Raw genomic sequence first — 23,110 nt, forward strand, 5'->3', positions numbered from 1 at the left:
AGAAACATCCCCATACACACACCCCAGCATTTTACCTCTATAAGCAAGGGGTGCTCATAGGCCAGAGGAGGCACAGGGAGGGTGAAGGACCAGCTCAAAACATGTCCCACCTACTCTGGCTTGGGGCAGAGCTCAGCAGATGAACAAATCTGTGTTTACATTCCTAAGATGAGAGGTACTAAGTAATTACTGTGGATGCATTTAATTCCATAGACTACAAGTGGCTGGGAAATGAGTATGTGTCTAAAACAAACCTGAAGTGACAGGACAAGGAGAAATGGCTTCAAAATGAAAGAGAGCAGGTTTAGGCTGATATTAGAAGAAATTCTTGCCTGTGACTGTGCTGAGGCCCTGGCACAGGCTGCCCAGAGAAGCCGTGACTGCCCCCATCCCTGTGAGTGTCCAAGGCCAGGTTGGACAGGGCTTGGAGCAACCTGGAATAGCGGGAGGTGTCCCTGCCCATGGCAGGGACTGGAATGAGATTATATTTAAGGTCCCTTCCTACCCAAACCATTGTATGGTTCTATGAATTTCAGAGAGGGAAAATCAGAGATCAGGAAAAGAAATGCAGAAGTAGAGTGTTATTTTTCCTGGCCCTGAAGATGCAGAGGCCTGTGTGCAGGCACATTTGTATTTTAGATACCATAAACTTCATTAGCAGTGTAGGGAACAGCATGCTCATTAGTCTGTAAGCTCTAGGTGACATTAAATAAGTCATCTCTCCACTCTGAGCTTGCATGTTCTGCCAGACCCTTCAGACCAGTGACCTGTGGCAGTGTTGACAGAAGATGCAAGCTCACTCTGTGCTTGGGGAGCTTCCATCATCCCATGGGTCAGGCTGCCCAAGGACCCAGTGGGCTGCTGTTTGCAGATCAAGACTTCTTTATGGTCTGGTCCTGCCCATTCCAGCTGGAAAAAAGGTACAGATGTGACTGTATCGATTCAGAACATGCCCAAGAATAAAACTAGCTGAGAAAAAGACTTATTTAGAACAGGTTTTTGTTGTCCTGAATCTTTCTTTGGCAATCTCAGGATTACATGTGATTTAATTTGCTTACATACACCGCCTTAGAAAAACAAACACAAAACCACAAACCAAAAACAACCATGCAAATCACTGAAAACTAAACCCTAAAATACTTTACATGCCTGTTACTAAAACCATAAAATAATTGACTTACAGAGTCATAAAAGTGGGATTTATTGTATATTTCCTGTTTCAGCCAGGGTCTTGTTACAACTCCCTCAGGAAGATAAAACACAGGGGACTATTAACTTATTCTAATAATCTTTCAGGCTTCTCCATGGATGGTGTGGAAGTAGCAGGGAAGAAAAGATTCTTTTAATGCAGTTTTTCAGACTCTAATATTTGAGGCTGTTTTTATTAGACAGACCATTTTTAACTATCCCTTGCTCTTGGGGTCTGCATGCCTTCTAGATTTTTTTTTCATAGTAATATTTTCTCAAATTGCCAGTGTCCCTGAATTCCCAGGAAAAAATAACCTATTTGCCCGGTGTTTGCATCCATGTTATGGGTAAAATTAGTAGTATGACTAGGAAAATATGCTGTTTTATCTTTAAACACCAAGAAACCTAACTGACATGCTTTTCAAAGACAACCTGATGCCAATTCTTTATTACAGGCTTTGAGTCTATCCACAGAGACACATACTGGCATTTCTTTCCTACAGCAGTCTAATTTTGCAGTGATTTTTTCTGCTGTTTAAGATTTTTCCCAGATTTTTATGGTCATGTCAGAGTTTACAGCTTCTCAATACTGAAATTTGCTACCTGCAATGCTGATTTTCCACCTGGACACTGGAACTTGGATGAGTGCTTCTGTGGGAAATCAGTGCCAGATGTATTGCAAGTTTCTCAAAGCACTAAGCTGAAGGGACTTAGAGCAGAAGACAGAAAGCTGAACCTCCTGATGTGTCTTAGCAACCTTACCTCAAACCCTCCCAGCTCATTTTCACTGTAAAATATCGTGCAGATGTGAGCCAAGAGATTGTGGTGGAACAGAAATGCTCCTGTTCCTTGTGCAGCTGAATTACAATGCCAACAGCTTTCCTGAGCCCTGGTTTAGCACCAAGGGTGCAGTCACTTAAACCAAGGGGTGCAACTGCCATTTTTTTCTTAAAAATGAGAGCACATCTTAAATTCAGAGAAAAATTAAATTAAATTGCCTACATTAAAATTGCTTAAAATTAGATTGCCTAAATTCAGAGGCAATAAAAGTTGGTCAGTACCTAAGCTCCTGGGCTTCAAACTGGGAAACCATTTGCATGTGCTTCAGAGTAAAGTATCTCCACTTTCACGTAATTCCACTGTTCCTCATGGTGTTAATGCACCAATTTCCCAGGACAAAGATGCACAACCATCCACAGTCACTTAACAGCACTGATTGACATGTAATTAGTGTCCTGAAGGCACTTGTTGCTCCACTGGTTGCCCTGCTGCTGCATGGGAGGGGACACAGAGGAGGATGCTTGGCTGCTTTGCTTGCTAACATACAGGTTTTTCTCATTTTTTTGCTTTAAACTCTTGCTCAAGTGTTTATGACTGTGAGATAACATCCGTGGTAGCATTATGTACAGACATTCGATTTCAATATGCATTCAATTTGTTACTCTAATGTGACAAATTGCTATACCCTATTACAATGACCACGAGGATAGTAAAAAATACATCCTTCTCTCCCACTGTGGGCCACGACAGAGACACAACCACATCCACTGAACCCTCTCCAAGTTATAATTGCTTCCAGATGGAGTGTTTAAGACAAAAAGCCCCAAACCCACAGAGGTCTGTAATACTCTACACATTACACAGCATTTCTAGTCTGGCCCCGGCAGAAACAACTTGAGAGGCCTAGCTTAAAGGCCATAACCACTCTGAATTTAATTTTGTTAAACCATAAATTTACTATTCCACATTTACAGCCTCTCTGGTTGCATGGCCTGAGCCTGCCTCTGCTGCTGCTTACCCAGATTTATTAGCAGTGCCCTGCAGTATGAAGTTCCAAATCAATCACACCCATGCTTAAAAATAAGCCCTGCACACACAGTTGAGTTTTGCAGTACCAGCCCAACATCACAGGTGCTGAAACTCAGCCTCACTGCTCATTTCAGTGGGAGCTGATTTGGTTTGATGCACTAGGGATCAAGTAATACCTATAAATTGCAGCCAGTCCAGTTTCTGTATATTTTTCCTCATGTTTTTAGCCATTGGGATCTCTTAGGGTTCACTATGGAAACCTGAGCAAATCTGGGAGAAGAATCACGTTTCCTGAGAGCTCCTTACACACTTGCTGAGCCATACAAATAGCAGATGCTGCAGCAAGCTGAAAACTATGAAATCTAACCCTATGAAGACAATTTCATGTTAAAAAGCTAACCCATACAGAGAAATTTTTTCTCCCAGATGAAGGTTCTTAGTTGCCTTACCTGTATGCTCACTTGCCTGGTGCTCTGTTAGACCCTTGCACACCTGGCCTTTTCACATTAGTAGCTCCTGGCTGCTTATTTTTAACTTCACAACTCAGTTTCTCATCCCATCTCTGATTTACTGAAAAACTTTAAAACTGGGGAGAGTTGCTGAGGCTGCAGCTGCTGCTGCGACTCTGTCAGGCTGTTCCATGTTTTGCCACTTTATTTTTACTTCTGTGAGAGATAGCAATGAAAGTAGAAAATAGAAAGATACCCCAAAATTAAGGAAGAGCAGGTGGTCTATGAACATAAATCCATACACTCTTTCAGTGTGAAGCCATTATGCATTAACATAATCCACAGCCTAGTCTAAAATAAGTGTCCAATCTCTCAGAAAATATTATTTTTCTGTAGAGGCTTTTTGCTTGCTCACCAGATCTTTTAGACTCTTACAGCAGTCCACAGCATATCTAATGATTTACAGTCCTTTGAAGTATGCACCAGGCTATGCTGGAGCCCTATCCCCCTCAAAACAGTGATTTGGGGGATATTTTGGGAACTCTGGGACTTTCAGTTCTCTATCCCACACACCCTTCAGTTGTGGTAGAAAAAAAATCAGAGCCAGGAAATTATTACTATGCTTATTTTTCTCCAATTATATCCTGATGATACTAAGTTTTTTTTTTAACTAATAAATTTTAAAAAAGGTTAAAAATAAGGATGAGAATACTGTTGAGAACTAAATATTTTAAAGTTGCTTCAGTTCTCTACTCAAACAACTTCCATAGCTCAACTAATACCTAGGGGAAAAGCTAGTGGCATTTTTCTAGGAATTATTTACAGCTTTTAAGTGTGGCCATTCTGCTGTCCCTCCCCTAGTACTGCTTTTACAAAATCCATAAAAGCAACCTTCCAACAAGCTTTTCTCAGGTAGGGTGTGTTGTTTGGGTTTTTTTGCCCCCACCTTTATAGAACCTTTGTTCTTACAACAATGCTGTGTTTTCCCCCCTCCCTGAAGCCACAGGCTTGCAAACTAAAATTGGAAATACAAATCCTTTTGTAGCAATGCAGCTCACATGCATACATACAAATATTTGCCAGTTTAACTGAGGAGAAATAAACTTGATCAACTCTTTGTGACTTAGAAAAGCTTGTGCATTTTACCTGCTCACTAAGGACTAATGAAATACCCAATGAGCCCATCCTCTCTTTTAAGGATCCCAATACCCCTTAGCAAAGGACTGAGACCACCTCTAACCAGTGCCTGGGGGACCATGGATTAACCAGCAAATAATTAGTATTATATGATAAAATTCAAATGCATTGTAACTTCCTGGATACTAGTTTTTGAGTTTTTACTAGATAAAAGTTCACATATTTTCTTAGCACTCAAAAAAAAAAAAAAGTATGGAAACAGTGGTGCAATTGTTCCCCTAACAGTCACCTCTAAAGCAAGTGCCACAGGCTCAACCCATTTTCTCGGCCCTTTGACGTGATTTGTTATCCAAAATAAGAAACTGCTGAGAGGAACTCTTTCACTTACCTGATCTCAATGTAACACTCAACATCTTCCAGTTTAGACATACATGGAACTAAATCCAAACAGCACATACCTCCTTTAGTGTTTCATGACAAACAGGCATGAGAGAGATGGTCCTATCCAGTTCTGCTGACTTGGTCTTGGCAAACAAAAGCTCATGGTAAGACACCTAAAAGTTTCACACTTGCAAGGATCCTTTATTTACAAATAGTCCTAAGGCTGGATAAGTTTGCTTCATGTGCAGTGTGGAACAAAGAGGATACATCAGCTGAAATTTTTAAATGTGGTTTTGAAGTCTGTGAGATACAATATAGATTTGATCCACAAAACATCCAGTGACTTCAGAGTCACAAAATGGAATCTGAGTCCTTCCCAACTTCTCTGCTGGCTCTGTGATAAGCATTTTCCCCTCTTACCTCCCTTGTCTTTTCAATCCTCTTCTGTATCACCATAATTGCAACAGTCTTAGTTTACAATGCATTTGTTGTGATACTTTTCTTTCCTTTGGGTGACTATGCAAGGAATGGTTTCACTGTTTCTGAGACTGTGTCCTTGCTACTGTTAAAAAGACAGTTGAATTTGTATTAAGGACTACTGCTTTTGCCAAACATGAGACTTCTCTGCACTGGGTGCCCATTGAGATTCCCTCACATTCAGCCAGACTCAAACGCTAATGCCAAGGGCAGAGAGGGCAAGAAGAGTTTGCAGGTTACCTGTGATATGGTCTTTCCCACATGCTGGTACACACATGATGTGAGCAGCAAAGTTTGTGGTCAGTGGGAAGTGAACTGGACTGTGAGCACTGGGGTTGACACTGTGCTGTGCTAACTTCGCAGCTGTGATAACTTTGCAGCTCACATCTCTCTACACACAGGTGACAGTATCATTTTGATTGCTTACCTTCATTTTTTGTGAGAAGGCCCTTCATAAGATTATTGTGATCATGAGCAGGAAAACAACCTTAAAGTCTACATGAGAAATTATTCAAAATACCCTTACGTCATTCAAAGCTCAACAGAGGCTTTTCATTCTGAATGTAATACTCACAAATTCTTTTCCTGAATTGTCTAAGACAGACTGACACCACATCCAGTGAACAGGTCGTTTTGACCCAGGAGTGCTAGAAAAAGCATGACTAATAGCAAATTAATATGGTTTTGGACACAGGTCAGGGGGACATTTTGGTTTTGCTATGAGTTAGTACAAATATTTACAGACTTTGTAACATGACAAATAGCAAAAGCGTACAAGGAGCGGTCAATTAAAGTAAAAAAGTTTTGTCATTTCAGGGGAAGATTTAGCTTTAACATTAAAATTATTTTTAGAAATTGTACTTACAGAAGAATACAGGTAGAACTTCAGTACTTTTGAAAGCTGGTTATTTGACAACACTGAAAACCATTCCTACCCATGAAACCAATTCATATATGTGTGTAGCTGCCATGTCAATTACTTTGCTATGGACAGCCAGCTATGTCCACGTTTCAGGGCAAGCCACAAGGACTGAAATGGAAGCACTTCCCTGTATTCTTCCAGTCCTCAGTTTATCAGCCCCATTTAGGAGTGAATACAACAACAATAAATTACTTCCATTGTATCCAAAATGCACTATGGTGTTAAAGGATGCTTGAATTTGGATGTGAGACCAATTTGAAGCCTATGTCTAAAAAAAAATCTCTTTCACTAATTGAACAGGATGACTTGCTACACCTAAACTCCAAGCCTGGCGTTTCATTCAGCTCAAGGGAGCAGTTCACAGGAAAAAAAAAAACAGAATTAGTTCAGACATACCTGACCTTAAAGAATTTATAAGTAACTAGTAAGTAACTGAGGGTTTGGTTTTTAGTATGAATCACAATGCTGAATCTCAGGACAAGGGAAGCTTTTGGAAAAAATGCAGATTAGAGGCCAAGCATATTTACTTGTGGTCTGAAATTCCTGAATCTGGAATGAATAAGTTTTCAAGTCACACAAGCCCATGACGACCTGCTGAAGAAGGCTCATATCTTGCTTCACATCGCTGGCCTCATTCCAACATTTTCTGGGAGAATGCCTTTTACTGTATAAAAAGTGGTACAGTCCAAGGGCTACCAACTCCTTTTCCTATACAGAAATCAAATTACTACAGCAAAAAAAGGTTTAGGAGTAGCCCTTGCTTTCACTGATAATCTTTTGTCCTGGCAGACAGATCTTTTTAAACTGTAAAAATAATTCTGTGGGCAGCAACGGGACATTCTTCTTCTGCACTGTTTCTCACATGAGGCAAAACCCTCCCCCATGAATCAGACATTTGATCCAAACTGGCTCCATATGGGGCCAACTCAGCCCAGCCATCTGTGCTTCGTGCTCCAGGAATTACAAACACATTTTGTTTGTAATGGCACAAAAGGCCACCTGAGATGACTCCACATACAGTGGCAAGTGTTGAACTTACTAAATTGTGGACATGGTCTTGCAGGCTCCAGAGGAAAAATTCCTTCTCTAGCTTCCTTCCACCAGGCTTGTGACAGTTTGTGCAGTGCATGGACACAGGTTGCCTTGAGAACCAGACCTGACGTGCTCTGCCTTCCATGAGCAGGCTGAACCCTAAACAGTCCTGTGGTTGCTCAGCTGAAAGCAGGAACAACAGAAATACAGCAAGAACAAAACAAGGAAACCCTTCCAGCCCTGCCCAAATCCAACCAACACATGGATGAGTCCACATGATTCTTCCCCAGCTTTTCCCTTGTGTGGTTTGTTCTGATCTCGCCCAAGTTAAAAAGGAGTAGTGTAGTTAAAGAGGCATCACCTCAGGGATTTCTGTGCCAGACACATGGGACTCCCACAGAAACTACCATGTGTAAAAGGTTCATGCCTAAATCTAATCCAGCTGTGTCAGAAGCAGCTTCTTGCAGAGATACTCAACTCATTACCTGTTTGTCACTGATTACCTGTTTTCTGTTGGCTCACTAACACCACAGACAGCAGAAATCTGGGATCTGAGGCAAATGGACACATACAATTGTTTTGTTAAGATATTAAAGGCACGAAAGTTATTTCTTAAACTTGAGTTTTTCAAGAATCCATCTTGAAAATAGGCATTGTTTTCCCACAAAAGGCTACATCAAAATCTTAATTGAAATCAGAATATTTGAATGTATTAGACTATAAATATTACAGAGTAATATTTAAGAACTCATAAGTCTTGCATTCAACCTAATAACTTTATGAACAAACTTCTTCATTATGGTACTAACTTATCAGTTTAAAAACACTTCCATAGTTAGAACATAAAATGCATAATTAGGAAAAATATAGATGTACTGTCTTACTTCCTTAGGACAATTTTATTCCAGTACTTTTTTCCTCTGGACAGAGGAAGCTATTGTAACTGAGCACACAACAGCTCTTTCATAACAGAAAAAGTTACCAGCATGCACAGAAGTTGCACCAAGAACAGGGGCTCTATACAATGTCCAGAGCCTGTTGAGGAACACACAGCTTTATACATCAGGGATTACAGAGCACAACCATCTGGTCAGCTTTCAGGCTAAATGAGCCCATGCTACCCTGCAAGGCCAATTTGCATGACTGATAAAAAAGGGACTATTATACATCTGTCTCAGTCATGCCTGATGTTATGGTTTTAGCAACATTCACCCCTTCCAGGATTATTTCAAGTTTCATACTTTAACAATACACTTATTTCTATGGGTACAACTGGCATAGCTACATACTATATAAATGCTTTTCTTGCTTTATTATGTAAAAATAAGATTTAAAAGATAATGGCACTAAAGTGACATTTTTAACATTGTTTTTAATTCCTTCTTCCATCCTTTTACAAGATTCGCTATCGCAAAAGGCAAAAGGTGAAGGATTAAAAGAAGTCTTCACATAAAAGCTCTAAGGATTGATATTTAATGAACTGTGAGATGTAAATCAATGCACAACAGCACAGTTAAAGCTTAAAATACTAGGATAACATTTATATTAAAAATAATTCACCTACAGATAATACAGTCTAGTGTTTATTGTATGTTATGGAAGGTACACTTGAATTTCAAAAATTTAAAACATATAAAAAGTGGTTAAGGGCTAACATTTTATCAATATATGATAAATGTGTAAGAATGTTTATTATACAGCAGGGTACAATGGTAGTGTTAATGCCAACAGGGCACCACAGAAGTTAGTTTAAAAAAAATTTCCACTATGCTTTATACAAACACCACCACTTGCAGTTGTTTAAGAGAATTGGGAGAGGATCACTGTCTGTAGGATAAGCAGTCCTATAACATTTTTAATGTTAGATAGTGTCATAGTACGGAGATTGGTGAACGTTTCAAAATAAAACTAGAAATGCTGTAATTACTTCACAGAAATGCACATCCAATATTTGTTTTCAATAAGAACAATAGGTACAAGTTTATAACTCTCCCTATTTGAAATAATTTACACACAGATGAAAGCTACTCTATGTAAAATAATCACTACATACATTTTTCTTCTTGGAAATAAACAAGCAATTTTTGTTTTGCATGATCAATATCAAAAAACATATAGCAGAAGTAGTATTTTTAAAACATAACTGGTGCTCTAAAGTTAAAAAAAAATAAAATAAAGAAAGGAATGAGAAAAGAAATTTTCCGTAAGTGTGCAACCTAAAATCAACCAAGCTTATATTGTAGTACAACCATATTAAGAAACCACTGTTTAGGAATACAACTTTATGGAAAAAGTTTATAATTCACAAAACTGTTCATCAGGCCATAGAGTAAAATAGCTCCACAGTTTACAGATAAAACTGAGGCCACACAGATGCGTGCTATGTCTTATCTCCAGTAAGTAGATACTTAGGCAGAGGATGTAACACTTTGTTTGTAGACAGCATGGTATGCATTTCTCAGCAAGACATAAGGGAAACAAGACTCCAAGAGATCCATTGTCAGGAATGGAGACTCCTGCACAATCTGAAAAATACCAGAAACACAAGGTTTTGCAGGGCATCTTCTGCTGCCTGCTACTGATAATCTGTTTCATGTAGATCCTTCCAGCCTGCATCACACTATCACTCACATATTTCACAGTGAAAATAAATTGCACCAAGTTTATAGTAGTGCTTCTCCCTAGTATATGTATAGTATATTTTTGAGGATAGTATTTCCCCAGATACTATCTACTTATAATAAACTAAACACACCTTTACATATAAATACAGTACAAACTAACATACAAAAAAAACCCCCAACTTACAAAACCCCTTAAATTTAAACTCCCTACATTTAAACTCACTGCTTCTCAAAGCAAGTATTTAGCTTTCCTATATAAGGAGTTATCTTCCAAAAGATACTGAGAGGAAATCCTCTGAGCAGAGAGGATTCTCTCCTACACACTCTGAACACTGATTCTTACATGTATGCTAAGTACTAAGCAAACAGTGAAAATTATCTGAACGTGATAAAATGTTCTGAGCAATAAAGGATGATGGCAGTAACAAATGCACATTGGGGGAATGAAAAAAAAAACCCACTGACATTAGAATGCCAGGAAGAACAACATAAAATGATTTCCATTGGTTTGTGAGCTACAAATAAAACACACAAATGCTCACCATGTCTAGTAGTAGGTAAACTGATTCTCGGTTCCTTGTAGTTGTTTTGTCTGTCTCCTGGCCAATCTTCAGTAGACTGGATGATGCAAGCTATACAAAATGAGTATTTCAAAGCAATAAATAAAACAAAGCATTGATGAGCTTCTGCTGTTTTGTTACACAAAGCCAATGGACTCATCATTGTACTAATAATGACAAAGGAAAGTAATCCTGAGCACATGAACCATCACTGGCCTTTAGTCTCAATGTGCCATATTGGTTTATTCCTAATAGTGTTTAATTAAAGACACATGCTATTTTAATATAAAAAGTGAATTAATTCATTGCAGAGAACTTTTTGTTGTAATCACTGGTTGACAATTACGATGTCTCCTGAAATCAATGACAACTCCCAGGGGATCAAGATCCCACTTCTGTCCTTCCCAATATACAATTCAACTTACTGCATTTTTGTAAGGTTGAAAGTGATAAAAATTTGTATTGTTTGAAATTTTACCCATTTTTCAACAGAAGAAGTTTTGAAGAAATGTCATCTTAACTGTCAATGAATAATACTTTATCAATATACCTTCAGTATACACTCGCTTCATGGTTACCAAACTAGGCCTGGATGAAAAATATTCATAGTAGCTGTAGTTATAGTTAGCATCTCTATCTTAGCCAGTTGTGTAAACTGGTGGTAGGATTAAATATGGAGTAGAGACTAGAGAAGGTAGTGTCTTGTTAGTCTCTAAAAAGTGAGGAATGATGCCTATTGATTTTTGGGTTTTTTTCCCTTATGTATTCTCTGTATTCTTTACACATATATTTGGAGCTCTGCAGCCTTATTGTATTTCTAGCTCATTTTCCTAGTTCTTTTCCATGCCCTTTCCCCAGGCAGAAAACTTATGCCAGAGCTCCAAGCCCTGGGGGCACAAGGCCCTTTGCTATCATGGTTCTTCCTGGCTACCAGGGTTGAGAACAACTTTTTGAGACACATTTTCATAAACAAAGGACAGCTAGTACCAAGGGGAGGGCTCCAGAGAAGGGGCTCGACCTTGGTGGGGGGAATTGCTTCACTACTTGTCCTCCTAATTGATGCTTTTAGTCAATTATGCTAATTTGCTGAAGTTATACAAACTGTATTTACCCTCTGTGGGCTTTTGGGGACATTTTGTAGCTCCAATAAAGACCCACTTTTATATTACCTCACATATCAATATTATCTCTAGGTTGAAAATGGCATTACCATAAGCAATCATGTTATCCTAGTTTTAGAAGATATCCTAAAAACTTCTAACATGTACTTTGGTATTTACAAGCTCAGGATCACAGAATAGAATAAAGTAAAATAGTTAATTTGTAGATGCCTTGATACACGATGTTTTCACGCCTTACAGAAATTTGAAAAAAGCCCCTTCCAACTTTCGGATGTACAATCATCATTTTGGCCTTCACAACATTCCTAAACAACATGTCTACCAGAAAAGGATTTTAAATTAAAATACTAACTTTAAAAACAGCTTTTTTCACAACCTTCTTCTTGAAAAAGCTGTCCTGAATCAATTTTTCATATGAAGTTAATATGTATTCTTCAAAAGATACATAGTACATACTCCTCAGCATTAAAGAACCTCCTAAGGTTTTTTTCATATTTAATTAACTTGGACAGGAAAGCAGATCATCAGCAGCAGTAATTTTCTTCTTAAGAGAACTGTTTTTCTTTCAGACTAACAGTAAGTGTTAAAAAAGAAAGATTAACAAAATATCTGAACCATCAAGTCATAGTCTGTGCAGTAAAAGCAGTGGTCTGAAAGCAGTCCATAAACACTGAAAGAATGCAAACCTCATACCAAAAGTGTTTTTATCACATGAAACTATACTGGTTTTCTTCACTTGTCAAATGTATGCAACTTGATACAACCATTTCTCTTTCATGTTTTACATCCAGCAGTTGCATTAGACAAGGTCAATGGCCATAGGGTTTTTTTCTGTTTTACAAAATGCAATGAATTTCCACAAGTGAAAGATTCTTTTAGGGAAAAAAATGTTTTCTGTGAACTTCTAGTTACAGAAAGTTACCTAAAATAAAGAGGGAGGGGCTTTTTCTCCACACATTTTAATGCCAAATAGAAAAATCAAAACCCACTCAAAATCAGTAGTAATTTTTTTTTTATTTAAAGTGATGCTGCTGTTTTAGCCTTTCATTTCCTTTAAATACTGCCTCATCAGGAGCCATTTAAAAAAATTTATTTCCACTCAAGCAGCACACCAAAATGTATTTAAAACAGGTCACCATGACCTAAAAACTTCTGATTTTTTTTTTCCTAAGCATCACTAAGGATTTCAGTAGCTTTCAACTTCAATCTACTCTGAGGCATAAAAAAAATTTCCTTTTCCCAACTACCCTGCAACATGCTGCTACCTGGCTGTTCATGTTTAAGAACAGCAGGCATGTCAAAAGGTACAATACCTTTTGAAGGATAAAATTCAAACCTGAAGTTTATCCTACTTTTTCAAAGAAGGTAACTAAATAAAGTATCCAGTATATCATGGGAAAAATCAGCTAGACAGAATTTTGATTTTGTATGCATTGAATATTTTTTTGCCCACTCATGGGCCACACAATGTAAGAAATGATATGTGCTAAAATACTAAAGATTGTACTGAAAAAAATTATGACACTTGCTCTGATTTGCTCCTCTAACTTTCCAACATCACACATTTAAAGAACTATTGCAAAATTTAATCTATGTATAGACTTGTATATAGAAACATATAGAAAATAGTCTGTTGTGCACCAAAAGCAGTTTCTATTAAATCAATTGCATTGCATCCCAAACCAACAGTACATTTTAATAAATGGAGTAAAGTTATACATACAGCCAAAAATTCTTTGAGACGGTCCTCAATGCTTCCCTTGTGGATGGTGAACAGAGCTGCAGCAATCTGATTGATAGCTTTTGCCAAGCAGTGAATGTTGTTGCAATGCCCTAAACAAAAAAACATTCAAAATCACCTCAGCACCATGTTGGAAAAGACAGTATTCTTTGGAAAATATCACCAAATAGTAAAGAGATTTGTGGCAATGAAAGAAGGACTTTTATCATCCATAATGAGAGCAAGAAACTCTTCCACTGAACTTACTATCAGGAAAGTCCCCAGAAATACAACTCTGCCTTCCATCTCCTAATGGTCACAGCAACCTGTGAAACAACCTGGGGCTTTTAGAAATAAGGGATATATTGGAAGTTTATTTGGTTTCTACAAAACTTTAAAGTGTTAACACTTGACTAGGCCAGAAAGACAGGATTTTCATAAGCTAATTGACTATTTCCCCTCTGTGTAAATGAACATCTCATGCCCAGACAGTATCGCTCAGAGAGATCTGCAGGTACTCCAGAACAAAGGTGTTCTATTGCTCACTTTCAGATGTAACATCTTGCCTAAAATTCACCCAGGCTTCAGAGCCCTGGAAGATGGTTAAATGACACCAGTTTTCACAGAGAGCAGAAGAACTCAGCAAACCTGATATTTCTTCCAGGCATATTAAGCCAAATATATCACTTTAATACAAAATTAATATACACTTGGGCAAGTATCTTAGGCAAGTGTGAGCATATGAAAAGGAGGTGGTCTTTGAAGGAGTTAACAAGTACTCAAGTATGCTGATTCTTATTTTTTGACCATTGTTGAGCAATGAGCTCATCTTTTCATTCAGTCACTCCAAGTTCATGCTTGAATGGTGAGGTCAGCTGGACCCCATCACTCCACATGAGAAAAATCAATTTTTTCCCCATGCACATCACTATTGTTACCTAAAACTACTTTTAGCTGTCATTTTATTGCCCAGTTAAGTCAGTATCATACTTCTCTGCAGCTCTTCACTCCTATAATATCCTCAACAGCTTCACATGATACAAAAATTTTCTCACCTCCCTCTTCAGCCCCCCCATCCAGGTGTGGCCTGTGAATTTGCTGATCTGTAGGTCCCAGAGAAGATCCCTGTGGATCTCCTTCAGCAGGGCCCCCACATTTGATACTCCAACTTTGTCTCCTATTTTTACACGAACATCAGTCAAGAAAATCTGTTTTGCTTAACTCTGAATCAAATATGTATTTGTCTTTGAAGAGGCTCATTTTATTCAAGAGATTTCATTTTTGTCTCAGGCTGCAGAAAAAGCATCAACAAGGGAATTCAGCAAAAGAACTGTTGTGTTCCAACTCACAACAGGTTTCAAGTATTTAGAAAAGAACTAGGGCTCTTGCAGACTAGTATTCTATTCTACCCTCTAGATGACAAATTAGATCTCTAGCCTGGTATTTGACTAGCAGTTCCTGTACTGGAAATAAAAGTAAAGATTGTTAGACTTTGAGCCTTTATCTGGAACCACTGGAAGAAACAGACTTGATCTTGAAGCAGACAGAGGGAATACAGACATTGCTACAGCTGTCCAAGCACTGTCTGTATTTGGGAGATATGCCTTGCCAGATTAGAAAGCTGAAACTCCTTCAAATCTGTGACTCGTTGATGGATTAATTCAGGATTTGTCCAGGGAATTTACTTCATAAAGCAGAATTTATTAAGTTCACATTCTGGAAATACCATTTATATTAAGTGTTTCAAGCCAGATGTTCTACAATAAGGGTAGAACACAAGAAAAAGTAGTATTATGCAGGGAAGGCAGGAATGACAAAGTCTGTTCTGTTTGTTCACTTATTTTTGTAGTGTGAACATTTTTTCTCATGTATACCTTTTGGTACATTTTCTACTCAAAGTGTCCACTCAGTGAAAAATTATGTAATACACAGGCCACAGCACACAGGATCAGCAGCAACTCTTAAATATGGACTTATTTGAGTGCAAGATGTAACTTCTCTCTAGTCACAGCTTCATGTCATCTATTAACTATATTTTAAGAGCTCACTTTGAAACAAGGCTTTGCCTGACTTCATCTTAAGAGTTATTTAATGTAAATGAAACCACATAAACTGGAATTTTTAAGCTACATGATATAAAACAGGCAGAAGAATATCTGCTTATCTTCAACAGAAGAATTATCTGTTGTTTCAGCCTGCTAAAAACATGACTATCATGTTTTTAGCAGGCTGAGGGTTTTGGGAAGAGAGGAAATTTGAGGAAGCCAAACCCACCTGAAATTTAACCTGCTGGAGAACCTCCAGCTAGCCCGTCATTTTCTTAGCAATTAATTTGCAGAGGGGGAAATGTGAAAATATAAACACCAGTAAAACTTTTAGTACTGCCCCCCTGGCAAGCCATGCAGGTTTTGAGACTCTGGAGTTGGTAAGATCCTTTGAAGGAGAAACTGGTAGCAGGAAGTGCTCCCAGAGGATTTCTTTTACAAAACTATAGGTCATTTTTCAAGAGATGTGATCTTAAATATACATAAACAAGTTCATTTGGATTGAGTAAAGACAGTCAACCTGCCAATCTTCAAACAAGGAAGTTTCTACCCATGCACCTCATCAATTACATTAGATATTGCCTGCTCTCACCTACATTCCAAGATTTTTATTCAAGTATCATGACTTGGAAAAAGTTTGCAAAGAGCAACAGAAATAGCACAGGAGCACAAATAACAGAAAACAGGTTACAGAATGCTCTCCCCATTTGTCAGAAAAACCTTTTAACTTGAAAATTCTCTCATTTTCAAAGCATTATTCAAGTCCTACTCATACATCAGATTTATCTAACATTTTCAACAACTGGAGAAATCTATGCTATCTGTTTTAAAATGCAACTAGAGTCAACAGATCACTAATAATTCAAAACTGAAGAAAAGGCTGATGAATCCCATGTAAAACAACAACCTTGGGTCTCTAAAAAAACATGATTTGCACATTACATTAATTGATAAGGAAAGATTTCTAAATTTTTGCTATTTTCCTGGTACTTTAAAGATTCAGAAGCCAGGTTACACTTAGTTTGTGATTTACAATTTTGAGCAAATTAAAAATAATGCATGTTTCAAAACTAATTAGAGAAAACATGCATCCCAGTGAATGGAAGCAGTATAAATATGGTCTTTATGTGAGTCATGTTACACATTACAAAGGAAATAGCTTGAACAGCCAAAAAATGACTTTTCTATGTGTTTGAACAGTACTGTCTTTTTTCAACTTAAAAAGAGAAAGAAAAATATGGATTACGTGCAAAGAATTTTGTTGAGGCAAAGATTATTTTTTCTTAAATAAGAAAGTTGAACTATTGTGTAGGAAATAATTCTGCTCACCCCTTACACCTTCCAGATTCTGTTTCCAAAATTTTATGCCTTGGCAATATGAACACAGCACATAAAATACAGAAAGGACACCTTGTGTGACTGGCCCAAGGCCAATGTAAAGATTACTCAAACATTAGAACTTACTAGAATATATTATATTAAATAATGTCACACTCATTAATGCAGAATGTGTGCTTGAATGATTCCACATTAGGACAAGATTGCCCCCTGCAGTGTCTGAACTATTCTGAAAATTTCAAGTACCAAACTAATTTTTCACAGAAAGTCATCTCAGACAAGAGTTAAGTAAATGTTTTTTAAAGTACTTTCAGAAGAACTTGCCTGAATGAAGGCTAATTGCTTTTAAAATTTGTTCACTATAATTAAATATAAAATTAAATATAAATATATATAATAAAATATATTTTTTCTATATAAAATATGTTTATATATAAATCTATATAATATATACAAATATAAAATTAAATATAATTAAATTAAATATTAAAGGTGAATGTATTCAAGACACTTCCAGAACCACTTGAAGACAGCATTCCCAGCAAATATTGAGCTGATTCTACATTACCTTCAATGGCAGGGCTGTACTGAGACATCACATTGCTAGCCAAAGTGGGCAAGGACACAGCCACAAACACCATTAGAAGGCAAGCAATTTTATATTCTTCTTCTGGACTAATGTTTTCTAAAAAACAAAAATAAGAAAGTTCTTTAATTAAAGAAGTAATCTTGAAATATTTCCTTTCAGCTGTAGGTAGATTAGAACGTAAAATGTTTGACCAAATTGAAATTTAAAGGAAAATCCAACAAAGTCAATGTCTGTATTGTGAAAAGAGGAATATTAATGTCAATTTTGCCAAAAGAAACAGAGTAGAGCTGCAAAATGTCCAATCTGTTATGTAGGAGAACAAAAAGAAGCCACTGCCATGCTATTACTTTTCATTATTTAGCTACTAAGTCTTTAATATGATGCACACAATAGTGATCTTTTCATGCTGGTATAAATCCAGTTATTGCTCTAAGGTAAGAAGAGTTTCTATTGCATCTCCCTTTGGCAAAAGAGCAGAAGGTGATGGTGCACTCATGTCAATTTGTGCTTACAAAAATGGCAGCATCATCACACATCAGCTTAAGATTAGTTTTTAAAAAGTCAGCAATCACTAACATGCAGAATTTATCTCTATGAAAAGTGAATAAAAGCAAAATATTTCAAATTCCAAAGGTAACAATCAAAATCCAAGATCATAAACCATTATGAGAATATACAGAAATTCTCTTTGTTGACCTAGCTTAAACATTTCATAGCTGTATCACAATGAAAACAATCTATTTAAAATGGCATTTTAGATACCAGATACCTAACAATAGTATACTTTTGTATGTTATACATATAATGTATATAGAACAAATACACTTTGGGTTGCCTTTTTTCTAAGTGCACAAAGAAATTGTGCTTGGGACCTAAATTCAATATTGAATATCTCAAAATAACTACAATTGAAGTAAGAAAAAACAACTTATGTACCATTTTAAATATTCATGGTCTCATTCTAACATCAACTATCCAGAACACACAAGGAGGAAAAAAGTAATGAAATGCTCAGTAAGGAAGATAGGAAAAAAGCTGAAGACCATCAAAAACCAGAGTCTTAATTCACGTCTTTGAACATGCCAGAGTAAACAAAACTGAAAAGCTTACACAGCAGTGCCTTAAAGCAACAAAGAGGAAGCGTGATACATGTAAATTCTCTAACATGTTTATTTTACTGTTTTCCCTTGTAAACTTCATGTTAACACTTGTAGGGCGCACTGGCAACAAAATACTGTGAAATTCACAAGCTGCATTCAGCTCCTAATGCTCACTTAGCTGACAGATTTGTCACACATCTGTGCAACAGAACTGATCAAGCTGTTCACAAGACACTCTTATTGTCATTGTTGAATTACTGCAGTGTTCACCATTAAATTCCCTCTACATCTACCTGGTATCCTTTTCTAGGTCAGCATATCCATTCATGCATATTTGAAAAGATTCTCAAGCTAACACCAACAAACAAGCAGGCACAAGTAATTCATCCTCTTATGCCATTTATGAAGTTTATTGAAGGGAAATAAAGGAGTCAAGATATACAAGTTTCCACCCAGCACTTTAAACACTCCTTTTCTCTTTTTAACATTTATATTTTTCAAGTTGGAACTTGTTACCTGATTTTTGGGAAGACAGTGCTACTACCAAGGCAGGATCAATCTCACAAGGCAATCCAGCAGCTGATGACAGTTCATATACATTCATTGCCACCTGAGGACCAGAAGAAAGACAACACTGAAGGCTTTCATGTCAAGATGATGAAGAAAGTTTTTGCTGTCATGCTTAAAATGAGTTTGAGGCACTAAGGAATTTCAGAGATTTGGCAAATGTTAGACAGAGATTGTAAATTTTGTTTGTTTCTAACCTCCACTGAGCAGCTGTGTCTGTACTTTGTGCACCAGATGGTAATTCTGTTGTGTCAAGCCAAACAAAAGTCATATACTTTCCCACATTACCTCCAAAGCAACACCCTGACTTCCAATTAGCTGTTTCTACATCTTTCTTTAATGTTCAAAACAAACTGACATATTTTCTCTACCAGATCTAAAGCATCAGCCAACATCTACAAATACAGCATTTATAAACAAGTATTTCATACAGTGGGTTTACAAAAAATTTCAATTTAAGTTAAAAATCAGACTTGTCACTATTACATGCACAGAACTCCAACCACAGAGACAGTGTTGAAATATTTTGTTTTACCAGCTGTACTGCTCACAGTGTGGAGCAGCTCAGCATTCTTCCCTTTGTCTTGTTTTAACATTTGATAAATCTTGTTCTTAAGTCTATCAAAGTTCTCAAATGTGATCACAGGCAGAGAGAGACTTGTACTTATTCTATCAGTTGGTTGTGATTTTTTTCCTAGAACATTAAGAAGCTGCAGATCCACATTTACTAAGCTCTTAGAGGGGGAAAAATGGGGAAAAAAAAAGAAAAAGGGTGTTTTTTGTGTCTGGATGTTCAACACTAAACATGAAAGTCTTGTTGCTTCCATATTTTCAGTAAACTCCAAAACTACACTACCAGCCTTTCAGCCAAACATTACCTTCATGTCAGTCTCTCTTGGAATGTGATCTTTGAAGTCCTCAATGGAACTTACAAGGAAAGGAATGTGGTAGGATAAGACCTAAGAGACACAAATATGCACAAAATGAGAAAAATTGCTTCCCATGTTAATTATGAGTTAGACACTATCATTATCTTACTGAGCTTATTTTCCTTTTTAATGGGAACAAAATGAGAAAAATTGCTTCCCATGTTAATTATGAGTTAGACACTACCATTATTTTACTGGGTTTATTTTCCTTTTTAATGGGTTTTATTTAACACATTTGTATTTGTTTGTAGATTTAAGACATTAAAGCCTAACAAATGTTTGCAATAAAAAAGGGAAATAAAAGCCTTTAAAATGAGTAAACACAGAAAACATGATCTAAACTAAATTTGATGTTTTAATGCAACAGTTCTCTGAACAGTACTCTAAAAACAGATTCCCTCACCCCAAGTTGCAATTCCAAGTTCAGTTACAACTGAGTATTGCCATTTTACCCACATGTCATCAACCTTAAGATGACAATGTTTTAAGCATTCCTGAACAGTTAAGGGTCAAATATCCTATCATTGCATTGAGTTAAACACAATGAAAATGATTCAGAACATGTTCAGTTCTTTCTTACATCTCTAAGTGCTTCCTGTGCCAACGACCGAAAAGACAAGATAACACCAATAATTGTCATTCTCTTCAAAACACTGTCAACAGCTGAAAAGAGAACAATGGACAAAGTGTTGAAGTTGACAAGATCAGTTTTTTAAATAAGAGAAACAAAATATTACACAAAATACTGAGAGCAACAAGGTACTGAAACAAAGCCCTTCCTTAAAAGAGCCAAAATAAGCAGTGCTAAAGCAGGTTTTTATAGCTGAATCCACAATGGGATTTTCAGTAGAAGACTATCACATTTACCACTTCCTGGAATGAAACCTAGTATACACAGCTGGCAGTCCTGGATTCTAGCACTGATTCTGTGCTTTCTTGAGGCCAAAAATGTCTCTTTACTGTAATTATTTTTTGTTTCACATTGAGCTATGTATCAGGCTTCCACATTACTGCTGCTACAGCTAGGTATTATCATCCCTGAAACGATGCTCAAAATTCATCACTAATATTGTGCCTGTGCACTAAATACCACTGAAATCTCACTCTGTACATGAGAAGACTGGAAAAGTTCAAAATGATCCATCAGTTTATATGAGCTCATGTGCATTTTGCTGCTTATGGATATTCAATACAGAGAAATTAATTTTTCCCATTTTCTTTACAAAGACAAATTTAGAAAATATCTGTGTATCTTTAGTAGGATCTTATTAGATACTCACATGATAATCTTTTAAAGAGTGCTGCCATCTGGTCTGGCTTGTCAAAGCTGGTCCTCATTTGTGTTAGAACTTCAACATTCTCCACCACAAGTTTCTATAAAGAAGCAAAGATCCATGTCAGCTTTAGATTTCAGCATGTCAACTGCACAAATGCCTGATTTAGGACATTTCAACTTGGCAGAAAAACAACTAACCCCAGGGAATACAGATGTATCCACTCTGTTCTTAATGGGACTCCAATATCAATATCATTATCAGTCACTACTATACACAAAAGCAAGCTCTGAATCAAAAAGCAGAGGATTTAGATACCCCTTAGAACATGATTTTTGTATTGAGCAATGTGTACCACATCTTAAAGCAAAGGAATTTAACTCTGTGAAAATCAGACAATAGGTCCTTATGCCACTCAGCTTTTTAGAAGAAAAGTATACATATTATAAAAAAATATAAATTCAAAAAGTCATCAATTCTTTGGATTGCTGTTTTCCCTAATTATGCTGAAATTTTATGTTGGTAAAACCGAAAAATGGAATCAAGAGTGGAAGTTGACTGTGAAACCTTGATGCTATTTACTTGAAATTTTCTTCCACTATAATATGAGAAAGCAAAGACATAGTTCCAAGTCCCAACACCTTAGCCTGAAACAGTTAAACTCAAGTGCAGTAGTTTGCATTTCAGTTCGGCCAGAAGAAAATAAAATGTGTCTGTTTCTAATTTTTAACAGCTCTCATACAAGCAACTTGTAAAATTAGAGTACATGTAATAACTTTCCTGAAATCATTCTCCAAATATTTAACAGATTAAAATTTAAATTAGAGATTGCATAATCACATCTCTAAAATGTCAGATCCAAATTTCCTGCTAGCTGAGGAACTTAGGCTGTGCCAAGCTGTATTTTTAAACTCTCTTCAAGCAAAAAATAGAGAGCTTATTCTTATAAAAATACTTTTGCAGTCCCAATGCTAAGCACTCTACTTCAGAAAGGGAAAAGTGATTATGTAGAGGACAATCAACAGCTAAGAAAATGCAGATCTCTTGTGTTCTTCTGAACATTGAAATTCCGTCTCACTTTAAGTCTTCTCTCTTACAGAAGACTTCAATTAATGTTCCCACCCACCAGCTTCCAAGGTTACCTTAAGCTCAGCAACCTGTGAAGAGATGTGCCACATCAGACTTTCACTCAAGAACTTCATGCCATATGGTCCCAGAAGTTCAGAAAGGGCTCTCATTTCTGAGAAATAAAAGAAATTCTTATATTTCCAATATTCCATCTTCACTTATTTGCAGCCCAATCTTTTACTCGAAAGCATAATTTTAAAGACAAGAATTTGTATGGTAGTAAACTGACACATAATATACCCATCTCTTTAGCTTAAATGCAATGCTACTTTGAGCAAAAACAGGAAAAGGGAGACGAGAGGCAGCAAGAATAAAAAGTACTTAAAATACTACTGAAGGATAACAACTGTTAACTCTAAGAGTTAGCTGTTATTTCAGTAACAGTTGCTCTGAGAGTTGCTGTTATTCCAATTACTCAAGCAATACAATAACTGTTCTTCACAAATACTGAGCAGAAGCATCAAAGTTTACCTGATATATCAGAGTATTCCTCAGCATTGAATGTCAATTCATTTTCTGTAGGCAAATTCACAAATGCTTTCATAGCTGGGAAATAGGCTATGTGACCATTGCTGACCTGCCGTAGCAAAGTCTCCAAATACCTTATCAGAAAAGAGAAATATTTTAGATGAAAAGGCACATCTTCATGGATACTCTATGCAGATGAAATGTCACACAGCTGTGTGACAAGGGACAGCAAAGCCCATACACCAAAGCTTT

At 36.9% G+C, this 23,110-nt stretch overlaps 1 protein-coding gene across 5 annotated transcripts in view; it reads right to left on the reverse strand.

The window, feature by feature from the left end:
* Positions 1 to 8,275: 8,275 nt before the first annotated feature.
* The window catches only part of NCKAP1 (NCK associated protein 1), a 54,111-nt gene continuing 39,276 nt past the window's right edge, over positions 8,276 to 23,110 (reverse strand). For all 5 annotated transcript variants that reach the window (XM_054277668.1, XM_054277667.1, XM_054277666.1 and 2 more), the window contains 10 exons: positions 22,862 to 22,992; positions 22,405 to 22,502; positions 21,269 to 21,362; positions 20,569 to 20,651; positions 19,938 to 20,018; positions 19,009 to 19,102; positions 17,372 to 17,488; positions 13,424 to 13,533; positions 10,562 to 10,651; positions 8,276 to 9,920 (listed from right to left, as the gene is read on the reverse strand). In XM_054277668.1, the coding sequence (XP_054133643.1) occupies positions 9,804 to 9,920; positions 10,562 to 10,651; positions 13,424 to 13,533; positions 17,372 to 17,488; positions 19,009 to 19,102; positions 19,938 to 20,018; positions 20,569 to 20,651; positions 21,269 to 21,362; positions 22,405 to 22,502; positions 22,862 to 22,992 (1,015 nt within the window). In that variant the 3' untranslated portion in view covers positions 8,276 to 9,803. The remainder of the gene's footprint in view (positions 9,921 to 10,561; positions 10,652 to 13,423; positions 13,534 to 17,371; positions 17,489 to 19,008; positions 19,103 to 19,937; positions 20,019 to 20,568; positions 20,652 to 21,268; positions 21,363 to 22,404; positions 22,503 to 22,861; positions 22,993 to 23,110) is intronic.

The sequence above is a fragment of the Melozone crissalis genome, unplaced genomic scaffold (assembly GCF_028551555.1).
Source record: "Melozone crissalis strain CALT ecotype California unplaced genomic scaffold, PUWL_Pcris_2 ptg000023l_1, whole genome shotgun sequence".
NCBI lineage: Eukaryota > Metazoa > Chordata > Aves > Passeriformes > Passerellidae > Melozone > Melozone crissalis.